The 16,740-nt window shown below is 40.4% G+C and overlaps 1 protein-coding gene across 4 annotated transcripts in view; it reads left to right on the top strand.

Moving 5' to 3' along the window:
• The window catches only part of LOC131443139 (protein EFR3 homolog B), a 30,589-nt gene that overhangs the window by 5,490 nt on the left and 8,359 nt on the right, over window positions 1–16,740 (top strand). The window contains exons 1-8 of one of the 4 annotated variants that reach the window (XM_058612518.1): window positions 25–172; window positions 608–746; window positions 9,318–9,394; window positions 10,761–10,888; window positions 11,554–11,704; window positions 13,594–13,715; window positions 14,043–14,192; window positions 16,194–16,328. In XM_058612518.1, the coding sequence (XP_058468501.1) occupies window positions 740–746; window positions 9,318–9,394; window positions 10,761–10,888; window positions 11,554–11,704; window positions 13,594–13,715; window positions 14,043–14,192; window positions 16,194–16,328 (770 nt within the window). In that variant the 5' untranslated portion in view covers window positions 25–172; window positions 608–739. Of the gene's footprint in view, window positions 1–24; window positions 173–607; window positions 747–1,378; window positions 2,110–3,940; window positions 4,175–9,317; window positions 9,395–10,760; window positions 10,889–11,553; window positions 11,705–13,593; window positions 13,716–14,042; window positions 14,193–16,193; window positions 16,329–16,740 lie in introns of those variants that run through there. The other 3 variants (XM_058612519.1, XM_058612517.1, XM_058612520.1) reach the window with 3 other exon arrangements.

The raw sequence follows: 16,740 nt of genomic DNA, 5'->3' as shown, positions 1-16,740 counted from the left end.
ATATTGTAGCCTCTGTGGTGGCGGTGTTGTTGTAGTGTAGCTGTACATGTACAGCAGGTAACTGTAGGAATAGTAACTACACGTGTGGTTTGACTGAACCGTAGTTACGGTGGCCGACATTAACGGCCTGCATGCTGTACATTTTAAGGATTTCCACTGTTTTCACTCCATGGTAAGTAGAGAGTATGTTGACATTTATAGGCGCAGCCAGCAGCGAGCTAAGGTTAGCATCGTAGTATCATACATGGACACCCACGTAAACCATGTTGATATTTAAAAAAAAAAAAAAAAGTATCTGTCAGTTTTGTTACATTAAGAAAAAAAAAAGTTTGTCTCGGAAACGTACATAACTTAATTGAAACACTTGTCATGGAAGTACAAAGTTCACGTCTCACGTTTAACATTGCTAACGTGAAAATAATTTTACTGGCAGCTGTCATCGTCTTAAATGTATTCCAGGGTGTGATAAAAATGACCTGTCTCGCTACTTGCTTGTCGCCAGGCGGATAAATGCAAATTGTTTTTGTTTTCATTGTTTCAAACATGTTAAAAATGTCAACAATGTGTATTAGAGTATCAGCTAACCTGGGCATGCTAACTTCCGCAGGCCTAAGACAAGCCAGCGGCTTTCCTGATTGTTGAACCTCTGGTGGAGACTCCGTTGCGGGCTGAAGTGCCGCCCATCTCCGTGCCACTGTGAACCTGGAGGAGCAACGCCGCCTTGTGACAGATATCCAACATGACAGGTGAGTAACACCCAGTAATTATGAACCTGCTAGCAGACCACAATGTTGAATGGAGGTGCTTTGCTGAGTAATTTCAAACTAGATTGTTAGATGTTTAATCCAAATACACCACAAATCACTGATGATTGTGTGAAATATTCTCTGATATAAACACTACAGGAAGGGATGGGATTATATACAGTATTATTATTGCACGTAGGGGAAACAGTGCTCAGAATATGTTGACTGAGTTGACTTTATTTAATTGGATAAGTGAGAAATGGAGAAAAAAAACCCATGATGCGTTCTAGCTCACTAACTTACAATATGTGCCATAAGCAGGAGCCTGTATCTGTCTACTAATGACAGGAACATATAATGATATTACTTAAGATTCTTGTTTTGATGTTGGTGTTAAAATAAAAAAATATTATTGGTGTTTTGATTTAAATGTTAGTAACATATTCTTGTTATAGGTACATCATTTTGGTAATGTTTTCTTGTAACATAAGTTTATCTGTTTATGAACCAAATGAAGATGTTCATGGTTAAAAGTCTAAAAAGAACACCTTATTTTAAGCAATTATATTTCACAGTCATTTCATGAATCTTAATTATTTTAGTAAGGATAATCATGGCATTCATAGTTGCCAAAAGCCAAGTATATGAATTTGCACAGAAATCACTCACCACACACTTTGTCTGTGTTGGTATCCACTGGTGGCCACATTCCTTGCACCTAAAGCCCACTGAATGAATAGTTGTCCCACGGTTTTTCCTGTTTCCCTGCTTCTCTCTACCCTCCTATCTCTGTGTCTCTCGCCCCAGAGAGAGCCTTCTAGTGGATAGTGAGCCCAATTGTGTCAGTGAGATGTTTATTAATGAGAGAGGAGCACACAGAGCAGAGCTGCCATGGAAAGACTAATCGCTAATCTCTTTGTTAATACGGTAAATCTGCCAGTGTACTAAATTACCAAGAAGCTGCAAGACAGGGACATGCAAGTTATTTTGTGGAGGGGTACTTGGTGACTTTGTGAATTTGCTCTGGTGTCAGACTTTACACGGAATTTGGAGTCAGCTTTTCTTTTTAAGGACAGTTGTATGTGTAAGTTGTTGGTGTTTTATCGCTTTGGAACCAGGGAGTTGTTGATGCAAGTGAGTGAGTGCAGTCTTGCATTTTAAAAAGAAATTTAACTCTGTAGTTATTGGTTAGGTTTTTTTTTTGCATCTATAAAAGGGTTAGTGTGTGTCTGAGTGTGTGTGCTTGCTTGTGGGCTGTTAAGTGTTTGTTCGCCTGCCATGCCCTTGCCTGCTCCTGATGTCCCAGCCTCTCAGAGGCTGGCACTGGATTGTCGTACCCTTCTGGACCATCGCGTTGGCAAGGGTAAGTGACAACACCACCTCCTCTGTTCTCTCTCTCTGGCTACTTCTATGTTTCCAAGTGAGAGAAGGATTTGACTGAAAATGTGCTTTCTTCTTTGATGGTTGACAAAATACTGTACCCCATGCTGCAATTTGACTATAAGGGCTCTGCGAACTACATCTGGTCTTGTCATAAGCATGAGTTAGTTGAGCTTTTGTCAGGTTACTTGAGCACTCAAGTAGGCAATCATAAAAAGCAACACTGGCTTTAATTACTATTTAGCTGTTACCGATATAAAGTTTCAGCCAATTAAATTTAAGTTAAGTTAATTTTCTGTCTGGGTCATATTTAATTGCTTTCAGTTTTAATCATGGCTGATGCACAAATGTGTTCATTAATGAAATGTTCTGTGTGGCATGTGCTGTGGCTCTTCAGGGAATGTTGGTTCAGAACTGCTAGTATACCAAAACCAGCAAAACAAAGCTTTTTTTCTGCATGATGCCATTTATTCAGGCAAAGTAAGCAAAGTTTACCTCACTCCTCTTGAAAGTATCTTGTCTAAACCTGAGTTAAGTTGTGCAGAATATTTGTCAATGAATCTGTACTTGGCTGCAGCCTTAACACCAGCCGCTGCTCATGTATGAACAGAACAAATTGGCTCTGTCTGTAATTCATTGAACTAGTCCCTTTGTAACCCCTCTCTCTTCGGGTTGTTTAGTCACTGACAGCTGAGCACAAACATCTCAGGTTTTTCAAACCATATACTGTGTTGCTGTTTGCAAAAAGTTGGTTCTTGATCTTGTGGTCAATCTTTGAGAATATATACAGTCTTATGTCTAAACTGATGTTTTGGTTTGGACAAACTGCAAGCCAAACATGTCAAGGACTCAGAAATTATACATCAAGCATTTCTCAGGTTTTACAGTGATGCTGCAGCATCAGGAGGTTTTTGGTGTCATTGTAAAGTCATGCATCAGAGATATTTTTATGAATACTAATACCTGGTCTTATGCTTGTCATGTTTATAGCTGTGTGATTATGTAGTTGCAGATGAGAAGCTACATCTGAGTGAATTCTGTTTAGTTACAGAAGATGGAATCTGAATGAGAATTAGTCAACACAGACATTGTAAAGCATTTCACAGCTGTTGTTTGCTATTGCTGTTTTTCTGCTGCAGCTTGTTAGAGAGGCAAATACCAGTAAACCATGTAATCACACATTATTTGTGTTAGAAAATGTGACTGATTTAAAAACAAAAATGAAAGGCTGGCATATTTGAGGTTTTCACTTGCTGCTGTGGCAAAAACTTCATTTTGAATTCTGTCAAAATGAAGAAAGAAGAAAAGGCAGACATTTTAAGGACGAGCTAGAAAACCAATAAAAATATAGTAGAAAGTTGCATAAGCACTGAAGGAAAAACTGAAAGCAAGTAAAGGAGATGGCATGGAAAGATTAGTGATGGACAGGAAGGGAAGAACAAGGCTGGCAGGGGGCGGAGAGAAGGTACAGGGAGACTGCGTGAGTGGGAGGTCTTCTCCCTTTCTATCGCTGTGGTGTATATTTCTCTCATATTCTCCCTCTTTCTCTGTTATTTTCTATGCAACTGAGAGAAATTATGAGAAGTGATTAAGTGTTTTCCTATGTGCACCCGCATGTGAAAATCTGTACAACCCGCCCTTCAGAAGGAGCGCTGTCGCTGAAGACAAACAGGAAAATCCAAGGTCATCACAGCACGCTTCTCTGTGACGTTGACTTCAGCCCCCTTTTCAGTGCGCGTGTGTATATGGCTCTGTGTGTGTCAGATCGGCAGGCGGAGTGTGTGTGTGTGTGTGTGTGTGTGTGTGTGTGTGTAATTCATTGCTTCAAGCCAGGCTCTGCACCAATCACAGAGCACATTCTTATGCCTTTTAGCTCCAAGCACACGTGCAGGCATTTATCCCAGAGTGAGCATTGTGCGTGTGTATGTGTGTAAGTGAATTTTCAGTGCCTCTTGGCACAGCAGCATGTCTGTATGAACCACTGAAGCCACATTAAGGAAACATAAGCTGCTGCTGCAGTGAGTCGCCAGCATCACGAGTGATGTACGGTAAGAATAAGTCATTCTTCTGATGCATATTTGTGTGTGTGTTCTTGGCTTTAACGTCATGCGAGTAATCTGAAGCATCCAGAGTCCAGTTTTCCTACATTCCACACATTTCTTCTCAGATTTCTTGTGACAGACTGCAGTTGTCAGTACAGTATAATGTCTCCTAAAAGCGTATTATGGGAACGTTGCCTCTTACAACGATAGTCTATTACTATTAAATTGCAGTATTAGTGTGGAAGGTGGAACGTGTTTTCAGGATGTTTATTTTCGGTAACAGACACTTTTGATTCCTTCTACTATTTTGGATGTGGTAACATTGGGATCTTTGCACTTAAAATATAGTCATCTTACTGCTGAACTTATCTGTTGGAGATGTGGTTGTACTTAATGTTTTTATTTACTGGCTTTTCTTACATGGCTTTCATGACATGAGACAATGCCCTTGATGACATGCTGGTGCTGACATTTGCTCTAGTGTTTCTGGGTCACGCTGATATATGGTTCATTGATTAGCACTAATTAAAAATGAAGGCAGCTTTGCTTGGAGTTTGCCGACTATTGATGGGAGAAGAAAGACAATATCAACACAGACACGACACAGGAGACGCTTAGCTTGGTTTCCCTGTGCACTGCACTAGTGAGCTAATGCATGAGACTCTCGCAGCCCAGTTTTAGTAACAGTTTGACTGTGATTCATAGTGTGTCAGATTGGCCTTGTATCACAAGGATTTGATGGCAGCTGCTGTGTCTGTGTGCAGCGTTGGTTGGTTGGTTGCATTTTACCAGCTGTGTTCACTGCCACCCACACTTGATCTGACTTGTGTACAGGGATTGATGGTGGAGAAAAATGTGTATGCTGTACCTATGTCACTGCAAATTGTATTCACTGTGTGCATGTGTCAATCACCTGAGGACATGTTCTCAATTCATGAGGCTTGTCATGCTGGAGATAGAGAGGGGGTGTTGTTAATTAGGTGTTTTGGTCCTATATGCTCTGAACCTGAATAGCTTTCCTCTGCATGCTTTTGTGACAACAGTTCAACCTTAATACTCTGTCTCCTCTCCATGTTGCTCACCTCCTCTTCTCATCTGCCATGCAGCACTTTCTCAAATTCACTGTGTGACAGCTTGTGTGTCTGCTGTTGAATCAGCCTTACTCATTAATTGTTATTTGCATATACTCTCCTCTCTTATTTGTTTCTGCATGTCAGTAGTTTCTGCTGTGCGTGAAACCCCCCCTCAGGCCAAATTGCTTTGTAACCAACCAACATTACAGTGTGTATTTGCTTGAGTTTGTCTGTGGCCTGTCAAACTAGTGCTTCCTATGACCCCAGGTGAAGGTGAGGTCCAAATGTTTGTTGACACAAATACACACAGAGATCCGAAGCGTATCTTATATTCTTGCCGGGCACCAGAGCTATATTTACTCACTCTTATCATCCACGTGATTTTTGGTGCAACAGAGCAGCTTCAGGTCAGCAGGTGCAGATTATGAGTCTGCAAGATATGCTCGACCACTTTTCACATTCTTACTGTGTGTGTGTTTATATTTAGTCTATCGCACTACTATTAACACTTGTGTATTTGCTTGAAGAAATTATTAAGAACCTACTTGTATTCTGAGTTCTGTATTGTTTGATTTTCTCCCTTCAACATGTAGTTTTTTTCCCCCCTGTCTCTCTCATCCTAAAATGTTAAGCTGACATGCTGTGGGAAATGGAGAGTGTAATCTGTTAATGCACCAGCCCATTGTTACATGAATAAAAAAACCATTGTGATTGGCTGGCTCCATGCTGTGGTGATTTGAAGAGTAGGGAAGAACAACCTCTGAACCTGTTTGTACATGTGTATACTTTATTCCAAGAATCCAAACAGTGGAACATGTAGATATTACACAGGAAAGAGTTGAACCAGATGGCAGAGATGTAATTATTTCGTCTGTCTACAAACAACTAGCAATTCCACAAGTTCTTCCACTGTTACATTGTCATTAAAGTGTGCTTGAGTGTGGGTTAATGTGCGAGTGTGTATGGAAGTGCGGAAGAGCTCACTGTCCAGATCCTTAATGTGTAGTCAGCTTGCGTCAGAGTGGGTGGATGTCGTGAGATCCCCTGCTATGTATGCCTTTCACCACTGTCTTTAAAATTCCTGTCCACCCACTGTTGCGCTCTCTCTTCGTTCTTTATACAGTAACCCACCATTATCAACAACACCAGAGATACAAAACAACTCTCTATTATTTGTTCTACCTAACCTAAATACCGCTCTGAAACTACACAGTGAAGTTCTGGGCAGTGGAAGTAGCAGCAGTATTCATCCCTACAGCCAACTCAAGCCACCTTCACACCGTATCTTGAGATATAAGCTGTCACACTTTGGAAGTGGCATCCATCAACTAGACTCTGCAGACCACTTAGTAAAAATATATATCTCAGCCATATTTGAAATGGATTTGAAAGCAGCAGGGTTTTTATCACTGAGGCACAGTTGGTTTTCAGGTACAGCCTCTGAAGGATGTGGCCCCTAAATTGGGGCACAGCTGCAGAGACGGCTTTTCTGCTTTTAGTTAAACTGGCTTTTGGCACATACACACACACACACACACACACACACATACACATAAACAACTGTTCAAAATACATTGTGCATTTGGTTTGTCTGCTTGCAAAGATGGCAGCAACCTTAAGGTCACACGGGAAAAGTACATTTTCTAAAATGATGTATCACAGTTTATAACCAAGTGCAGAAGTCATTTAGCATAATATAGCCTTCCTAAACTATGTTTATGTTCTCTCCCTTCCTGCCAAAAAATAAATTTCTTCTACTGATGACAGAGCGGACAGGACAGATATAGACTGGACAAATGAGAGATACAATAAGTAGCACACTTATCTGTGACTCATTCAATCCACCTACCCCATCACACTTCGATCTCCCTCTCTAGCTTTCCCTGTCTATGTCTGTCACTTTTTTTGTCCTCAACTCTTTCCTCTTTACACTTGGGACCTGCTGCTTATTTGATTTATTCAGTGGTGACTCCTACACCCAAGCCCTGAGCCGATACAGCAAGAATAAGTGAGGGAAGTTGAGGGAGGTTTAGAGAGTAGGAGGAGGGGATGAAGGGAAGGAGGTAGGGAGTGATGCAGAAGCCTCATTAGTGTTTGAAGTGATGGAAGATAGAGGAGCACTGCTATGAATAGACACAGAGCTCTTAGATATGTGTCTGAACACCAGCAGATATCCTGCTGTGGAGTTCAGTGGAAGTTTTAGAGAGGAGATTAGAGCCTCAAAACAGAGGGGCCTTTAAGTAGTAAACAGTAAAGATGCCTTTTATGCAATTAAAGGCTTTTCAAGGGCATCCTGCTTGCATCAACTCCCCTCCTCCCTGGTGTAGGTCACTAGATACACACTATAAGGCTGGTGCATGTGCTGAATGCAGTCCAGAAGAGGAAATGGTATTATGTTTGGTTGAGGATAGTAGTAGTCAAAAGCCTAACCATGACACGAAAAATACCATACCCATTGCTCTTGAGCTTAAAAAGCTCCTTGTGTTTACATTTATTTTTGTTTTGGTTTTTATCCATCAACTCTATTGCACAAGGGACTTGAGTTGTCTTGTGTAGTGGTGGTACAGCAGGGCTCAGCCTCTCTTTGCACAGTGGTGAAACTGGCACGTGACTGTTGATTGATTCCATCTTGAAATGTGCACACTTGGTTCATATTATTATTAGAATGTATTTTGTTATTATCTGGGCACATTTGGCTGCAGTTCTCTGTAGAAGAAGTGTCTTCCGGAGTGAACATTAATGTTTTTCTTGGAGAATAGAAAATATGAAGTATGGAAAAAAAGAAAAGCTCAAGACTAGAGTCCATTTGCTGGCACTGCAGTGACCTACTTTTTTCTATTGCTATTTGTGATTATAAAACGTATGCTTGTGTGAAATGAATGTAGCCTACACATACAATGCTTGCTATAAAAAGCTGTGTGATAGGACACAAACAATATTTTTTCCCCCTGTTTCAGTTATTCCTCTTTTTTTTTCTCTCTCTCTCTCTCTCTCTCTCTCTCTCTCCCCCCCCTCTCCCAGGGTCCCCTTATGACTCACCACTGCTGAATTACCTCAGCCAATCAGAATCCAGCTCTTGCTGGCTAAGTAGCTTGCTGTCCCCTCAATGCAAAGTCAGAAAATTCACTCTTCAGTGTGCTGCACTTACTATATCTTTCTGAGGCTGACTTTATTAGGAAAGGGACTGTGTGTCTATGCTTTCGTATTTGTGTGTATTATCTGTGATGCATTTTTGTGATTATTATTGTCTTGTGTGACATTTCTTTTACTTTCCTCAAAATGGCTTTTAACAAATTTACCTTGACTCAGTTTGTGTCTGAGTTTGTGTTGGGGAAATAAAAGCTATTATTGTACAACAGCATAGGGACACATGGTGGAGATGCTTACAAAGCTTTTCTGTCCCTGAAGATTTAATAGCGCGAACATATCTCAAAATTTGTAATCTCTGACTGAATGATGGCCTCACGCCAATACTGACTTGACTTTGCCAATCAACATTTGGCAGCTCTGTACTTAGAGGACGTTTGACTGTAAATTTCTGTCTTGTCTCTCCATATTTCTGCAGTTCCTAGAAAATGATTCAAACCTCGACACTAAGCTGATCATGTTACCTGTCACAGCCGGCTACACACATCTACTAAAAACATTGGCAAGATTACTGTTAATTTCAGCTTGCCATTATTTTACGAGCTAGAGCTGTCTTCTTATTGCTGACATGCCAATTTAATTTATGACTCACTTTTTGTCACCCTATTTCCCACCGTTGCCTTTGTGTTAAAACACTGTGAAACATTATTTGTTGCTTCCTTAGAATTAACTTATGTCAGAAGTTTGTGACTGATTTGTGACCCAGCATTTCCCCCGGTATGTAAAGATGATGTTCACTATAATTTCCTCTCACATTATTTACTGTCTTTGACCTCACCTTTTGGAAGAATGGTTGATATTCATACAGACTACACAGAGTGCAAGAAAAGAAGACATTTTAAGTTGTTTTTCACTGGACAAATCAAATTGATCACCTCTGTTTCTCTTTGTTTTTCTTCCTCTCCATCTCTCCATGTCCTTCTCCTCAGGGGTTTGCGGTTGTTGTGGGGCACTCAGGCCTCGGTACAAACGACTGGTAGACAACATCTTCCCAGAGGACCCAGAGGTGAGAAGCACCAGTGACACAAAAGCTGTTGTTATCTTAACAATATTAATATTTGATATTGGCTCAGGTGGCTGGATTGTATCTCTGTTTCCTCAATAAAATCTTACTAAAATAACAAAGCTTTAAAAAAAAAAGAAAAAAAAGGGCCTGAAGTATTGAATTATTCCATTTACATCCTACAGAGGCCTCTACAAACAATGTTATTTCATTGTCAGTTTCTGTATCCTGTGATGATGAATTCCAGGCACAGGATGTTTTGGTGAGGCAGACAAATGCTAATGCAGCCCTCTGTTCATCTCAATATAAACCCTCTGATTAGAGGAGCAGGTCTGTTTTTACAGCAGACACCTAAACCTTTCATAGCTAGAAATGTCAGGTGCGACTAATAACATTAATGAGGGGCCTTATTTTAGTTAGGTGTGCCAGAAAGCCGTGGCAACTGGAAACTCATATATTAAATGAAACCACCAATAAAATTTTATCACTGTATCAAGCAACCATTTGGTGGTGTTGACAAAGCGCTACAGACATGGCATAATGAAGTTCATCTCATGATCAGCAAGGTGTACGGGATGCTCTCTACTATATGTGAGATTGTGGCCCTTTCCATTTAAACCTGTCGCAATCAGAGAAAGCAATCATTTTAAAATGGAAAAAGGGCAAATTTCATTTCACAGCATCAGTTTCATGCTTGTGGCATGTTCAGGATGGCTTATTTGGCTCTTGAATAGATTTGAGCCACTTTGTACTATGTAAAGGCTTGGTTGCCATATGTTTGCCATCATTCTGTTACGCTGTTTGCTTTTAGTTTTTCACAAGTACCAAAAAATAAGGAGCTATTTAACATAGCTATTATAATTTGTTGATTTGCTCTGCAACGCTTGATACAGGTGGGTTTAATCTCCATCATAAATCCACTCTGTTTTAATAATGTTTTAAACTGACTTTTTATTCATCCATTTACTATATTATTGCTATGTCCATTAGCCATTACACTATGCGACACCTACTCATCCTGGGGGCCAAGAGAAACAATACAATTAATTCTCAATATTATATAACTATATAAAAGGAAAATACTTTGTGTCTGGATGTGAAGGAAACCAAGAAGGCTATAAATGTGTTTAGCTATCTCCTTCCCCTGAACAAACTGAAGAACAGTGAATTGGGTCAAGGGGAAGATAGGGGGTAAATCTCAATGATCTATTTATGGAATTATAATTTGGGTGTGTGCAGAATTGTACACTACAGTGCTGCATAAACTCAGAGGTGTGCCTTGAATAATTACATGTGTGGGATACCATGAAGGGTTCTTATCCTTTGTCTTGTTTTTGTCTTGATTTCTTTCCTCCTGTTCCCCTCCTAGGATGGGCTGGTGAAAGCCAACATGGAGAAGTTGACATTCTATGCCCTGTCAGCTCCAGAGAAGCTCGACCGTATCGGAGCCTACCTGTCTGAGAGATTGTCAAGGGATGTGGCCCGACACCGATACGGGTGAGCATCGCCTGTCAATCTCCAGTCAAAATAGTCTCTGCAAAAACATTTGAGCTTGTAAATTTCTACCTTGACAAACAGTCTTTGTTTATTTTGTGCAGTAGTTATTTTTCATGCTGAGATGTATTTGAAGTTGCCTTGTCATGAAGTAATACATTAATTGGTGCTTTTTACACAAATAATCCCATCACAGTTCAAGATTTGTGAAGTTCAGTTGGTCTGAACACATTTTTGACCAATCTACTCAATGAGTTTTTCTTTTTTACATTCTGTCACAGCACTAAGTAATTATATTGTGTTTTTTGCCCACTCTCTGCAAAGTTGGAGAACGGTCATCGACAGTGATGATTCTGTACAGTCTGCACTTACCTTATACTCCACAGAGGTTTTAGTCTTCCATGACTCATGATTTTTACGCTGTGTGATGATTCTTGGCTGTGCCAACAGCCTGCACAGATTATTACATTTACACTTGGCAGAGTCCACCTGCCCGTGCAGTAAGTGAGACTCTGGAGTTTGTCTGTAAAGCTTATCACAATTTGATCTCTGTAGCTACATGGAGATGGACATTTAAAAATGTATGTCTATTTCTTTCATTGTCAAAATGTAAAATACATTTGTATTTAGGGTCATTTATTGTAATGTGTCTGTGTTTCTTTCCTCAGGTATGTATGCATAGCCATGGAGGCCTTGGATCAGCTGCTGATGGCCTGCCACTGTCAGAGCATCAACCTGTTTGTGGAGAGTTTCCTTAAGATGGTGCGGAAGCTGCTTGAGTCAGACAAACCCAGCCTTCAGATCCTAGGAACCAACTCAGTAAGTGTCCACGATCAGACTTACTTGGATATTGAGTACCTTTGATACATCTAACAAAGAAAGAGCAGCTCTATTCGTCCTCCATTGTTAACATTTTGCATTTTATTTAAAAAAATACCAGCTCCAACACTGTGTTGTCACAGTCAGGGAGAGAAATGTACTAGCCACAATACGTCTGTTGTTATTTGTAAAAGGATGTAAAATTGCCATGTTTTGTAAGACTTAAAGCCTGTTAAAAAGAATAATTTAAAAGTTATCTAAGGTTGTTTTTGTGATATAATGAGGGCAATACCCACACCCTTGAATTTTAGCTTTTCTGTCAGGATATATTATATTAGATATTATACAATCAAACATTAATAGGGAGTGACACAATGGCACAAAGTAAATGTTATTAAGCTTAAGGGGAATGCTGTGTTAATATTTGGGAAAAGATCTTGGCAAATTGAGTGGGAATGACAAGTATGCTCTGATGTGGGATGCAGCTATTAGATGCATTGTCCGGGTCAGTGGAGGACACATAACGGAAATCAGATTAGCTGCAGACTATAGCAAAGCTATGCAGTCATCTACACGGATTCATGAAACATGTAGGCCTCTCACTCATTATCTTCCTGCTGTCAGTCTCTCTCATCCACTCATGCACGAGTATTAAGACAAATGAAAGGCCATACACTGATGCACTCATGTACATACTCACACTTCTGTGCAGTGAGCATCGCTTTGCTGTTTCCCACAATAACTAGCAGAGGAAATTTGCCTGCTATCTGCTAAATGTATGTATGTGCATTCATTGCACCCGTTTGCTGTGAGGATATTGATTGGGGATTAATTAATTGCAGTTGTTTAAACACACTCTCGAGACACCCTGATCTTCCCACACTTGGAAATGTGTATATATAGTATAATTTTCAGCACAAAAAAAATATGTATATTTACTTGTTGACCACCACATCACGTCTTTCCTGTGTATACTGTGTAGCTTGTGAAAAGCAGTCCAGTGTCGTAGAGAGGTTAAATGAGAGGATTAGCGCGTTAACGACAGCAGGAATCAAGCCCCACCAGGCTTTCTCATACTGTTTCACTGTGTTAAACCTGGAGTATTGCAGAGCCCATTCTCACTCACCAGCATCTGAGATTGTGTGTTGTTGATCTGCAGTTATATTTATGAATGACTCTGTGACAGAAAAGACTTGAGGCAGTGGTTAATTTTCCCCAGCATAGCCTTCTATCTCCACTCTCTGAATTTATACCCTAATGTTGTCTGGGTATTAACTGCGGTAGCAATTTACTGCAGCGGCTGAGCAGCATCACAGGAGCTGTTAAGGGTTCACTTCATTAAATTTGTTCAAGAGTACTTCGTTTAATTGCAAAACCCACTTCAGTACGGGAAGTTAATTCAACAGAGAATACTTTTGATGCTTATTTTCTCTCTACATTTACCCATTATTTTTCCTCAGTGCAGCATTTTAGTTACAGCACTAATCTTGTGCCTGTACGTGTAACTGAATGGGGAATTAACATGCTCTAATTATCATCTGCTTTTCTGAATGATCGACTAATTATTGTAGCTAGGTTGTATTATTTCTAACATGATTCCAAGAAAACCTAGTTCATAATTTATTACTTGTAGTGTGGTGTGACGCTAAATGTCAGCATGTTTAAATGGTGACATTTCCTGGCCCAGTGGGAGTGCCCTCCTCTGCTCTGTCCTTTTTCATTCTTAATAAGATGTTATGGTGCTACCACAGCTTGAATTTAATGTGTGATATACACACCAAGAAAATTAATTGAAATAAACTACTAGACGATTTAAGCACTTTAAGAATAGTAGGAACAGACTGGTTGCTCTTTTTCATGAAAATTTATTTAATTTTTTCACCTCTCAGTTCGTGAAGTTTGCCAACATAGAAGAGGACACCCCATCGTACCACCGCAGTTACGACTTCTTTGTGTCACGCTTCAGTGAGATGTGCCACTCTAGCTTCGAGGACCCTGACATCCGTACAAAGTGAGTGGGCAGATGTTTCGTTGTGCCAAAGGCAGATTTATGAAGTAGAAGCTGTTTTTAGACTGTATTATGTTTGTTTGGTTTTTTTAGACCATTGCTGCCTGTGGACATGTCTTTTAAATCTTTTCAAGCAAAGTACAATCTTTTTTGTAAGTGATTAACTGAAAAAAGAAGCGACATCTTTTGACAGTTAAATGTAACACTGAAAAGAAAGATATCAGACAAACGCTGACAGGAATGGGCAAAAATATCTTTTACTAAATAAATATTCCATTTATAGATCCACTGAAATAATTTCTACCATGTGTCTGTGACTGTTACCTCCAGGATCCGCATGGCAGGTATCAAGGGTCTGCAGGGTGTGGTGAGGAAGACCGTGAATGATGAGTTACAGGCAAACATCTGGGACCCTCAGCACATGGACAAGATCGTCCCCTCTCTGCTTTTCAACCTCCAGAGTGGAGAGCGTACAGAGAGGTGAGTGTTCACAAAAAGACTGAAAACTAATTTTTTTTGATATATTGGTTGTTATTTTTGCCCTGTTTAGACCTGAATTTAATTTACATCCATTTAGATCAAATTATCTGAGCCAAAGATTTGTTTTAGTAGTGGGTCCTGGGCCTCATCTCCTGGTGTGCTACAATTTAATAATCAACCAAAATAATTTTAACCCTTTAACACCGAGCATATCGCAGACGACACCATTGCACCAGGTGCACTGTGCATTACCGTAATTGCACGACAGTTTGTGCTATATAAGTTGCATGTCAAAGCCAGCATGTGGTTATTACGGTAATAAAAACAACACCCGTGCTTTTGCAGGAAGACGGCAAATCAGTGTCTTTGTCTGGGGGTGTATTTTGTGGTGCTGAACATTATACATTTTTAAAAATTTAGAGAATGTATCAGTAAAGGTGAAAATAGCTCAGTGTTGACCTGCCATGCCTACATCACAGTCAACCGCTCTGTAGCCTACTGGTGCTGTTAGTCTCAGCTGAGGCCATGTTTGTCCTGGTAGTCTAGCCAGCCATCACACATGTCATTTATCATCTATGTCATGTCTGAGTGAACTCCCTGACAAGGGCTCTACTGCCCTTGTGGGCATCTGTTTGCCTACCTGCAGCATCCAAGGACAGAAATCACTGGCAGATGTGAGAAAATCTAAAGGGATGAAAAGGGAAAGCACCAACATAAATAATGCTTTTTGTGGAGAATTACACCATCATATAGATTGAGGACTCGACCACGCCAGTGAGAGAGATAAAGAGTTTCTTTCTTGGCAATGTTTCACATCAAGAAATTAAATTTGATGTCAGTGCAGGGATCTTGTGGAGGCCAGTGAAACTGAAAGTAAAGGACTGAGTGGAAGGAGGATGATAGAAAACAGAGAAGTACAAATGGAGACGTAATTGGAATAAAGAGGTTAAATTGAGAGAAAGAGACAGATAGACACATTTCCCAGTAAGCCTCCCTCCCCTCAGTGTGTCATGGGGTCTGCCCCTGCTGTGCATCCTCCATTCCTCCTCACTCACACTGAGTTTAGCCAGTCATTACCAGCCACTGCAGTCAGTAAGTACACAGTCAAGTTAAACTCAAAGATGGTGCAATTTCTCTGTTTTTCCGGCAAGTCTGCCAAAGAGCAAATACAATTTATCTGACTTTTAAAGTAGATGGGAGATGCCACTCTCTTTGGTAAATGCCCAAAACACTTGTATTAGGCAACTGAGCACATCAGCACAACCCATTTGTACCACGTGGCAACAGCATTTATTTCCACAATTAAATTAGTGAAAAGTGGATTAAGACACACCCAAAATAGGCTTGTGCTTCAGAGTAACTAAAGTGATAAAAGTGAGAGTGACTGTGTTGACATGACACCTAAAATTAAGTTTCACCTTTGAGTTTGTGCTTCGATATTCGTTCTGTAATATTATTTTTTTTCTTGGCAATGTTCACTAACCCAGAGGAGCCACTGAGAGGCAAGAGGTCACATTTCCTCTACAGCAGCAGGAGCAGGAAAGATAAAAGAGCAAGGCTTTTAATAAATAATGCCATCATTGGTGGACCACCCGAGGCGAGTCATGACCAAGTTTGAGTTTTTGGTGGAGGTGTTAACTATTTATGAGAAAAAAAGAGAGGTCGGATGGACTGCGATTATCCATTTGCAAGCAAAAAAAAAAACACGGCAGCAAACACAGTCACTTACTTTTTACTGCAGAGAGAAGAGTCACCTCAGGAGCTTAAGCTGCAGTGACACAGCTGTATCTGTTTTTGTGTAAAATATAAAGCCTCTGTGTTAACATGAGTGTTGTTGAATCCAACTGATTCCAAACCCTTGTCTCTTTTCTCCTTCTTCTCGCATACACCTCTCTGCCCCTCCCAACTTACCCTCCCCTCCCTTTTTCCCTCTCCTCACTTCCTCTCTTGTTTTTTTTCCCCTTTCCTTTCTGCATCCTCACCTGCATTGCTCCCGACCAGCCGCTCCCCCTCGCCGCTGCAGGCGTCAGAGAAAGAGAAGGAAAGCCCAGTGGAACTGACCGAGCGCTGCTTCAGGGAGCTTCTGGGACGAGCTGCCTATGGCAACATCAAGAATGCTATCACACCCGTGCTAATGTGAGACATCACTGCAAGATATTTTATTTACAAGATCTGTTCTCTCTTCGTGATTTGTTTGCTTGATGCAGTGATTTCCTTTTGACGCATTGGCTAAACCTGAAGGGATAGTAACTTCCCATGACACTACTGCTGCATTTTTAGCTTTACCACAATTTGCCCACGAGGGCACAAGGTCAATGCAAGGTTGCACAGTTACCTTTGACTAGATGCGAGTACACGGTGTGCTGAGTAGTGCCTTGAAGGCCTTTATCTGCCTTCAAGGTTGTTATATTATCACCCATTGCTGTTCTTTTATTTCAGGACATTTCCAACTCACTGATTTTTTTTTTTGTGATGTTTTTATGCAACCTGCACTATGGAGGTTGGTTTTGGCTGCATTTGTCTATTTATTTATCTTTTTTGTCTGTAG

Source organism: Solea solea, chromosome 17 (assembly GCF_958295425.1).
Source record: "Solea solea chromosome 17, fSolSol10.1, whole genome shotgun sequence".
Taxonomy (NCBI): domain Eukaryota; kingdom Metazoa; phylum Chordata; class Actinopteri; order Pleuronectiformes; family Soleidae; genus Solea; species Solea solea.
The sequence above is the reverse complement of the archived record's forward strand: the minus strand, read 5'-3'. Positions and strand labels throughout refer to the sequence as shown.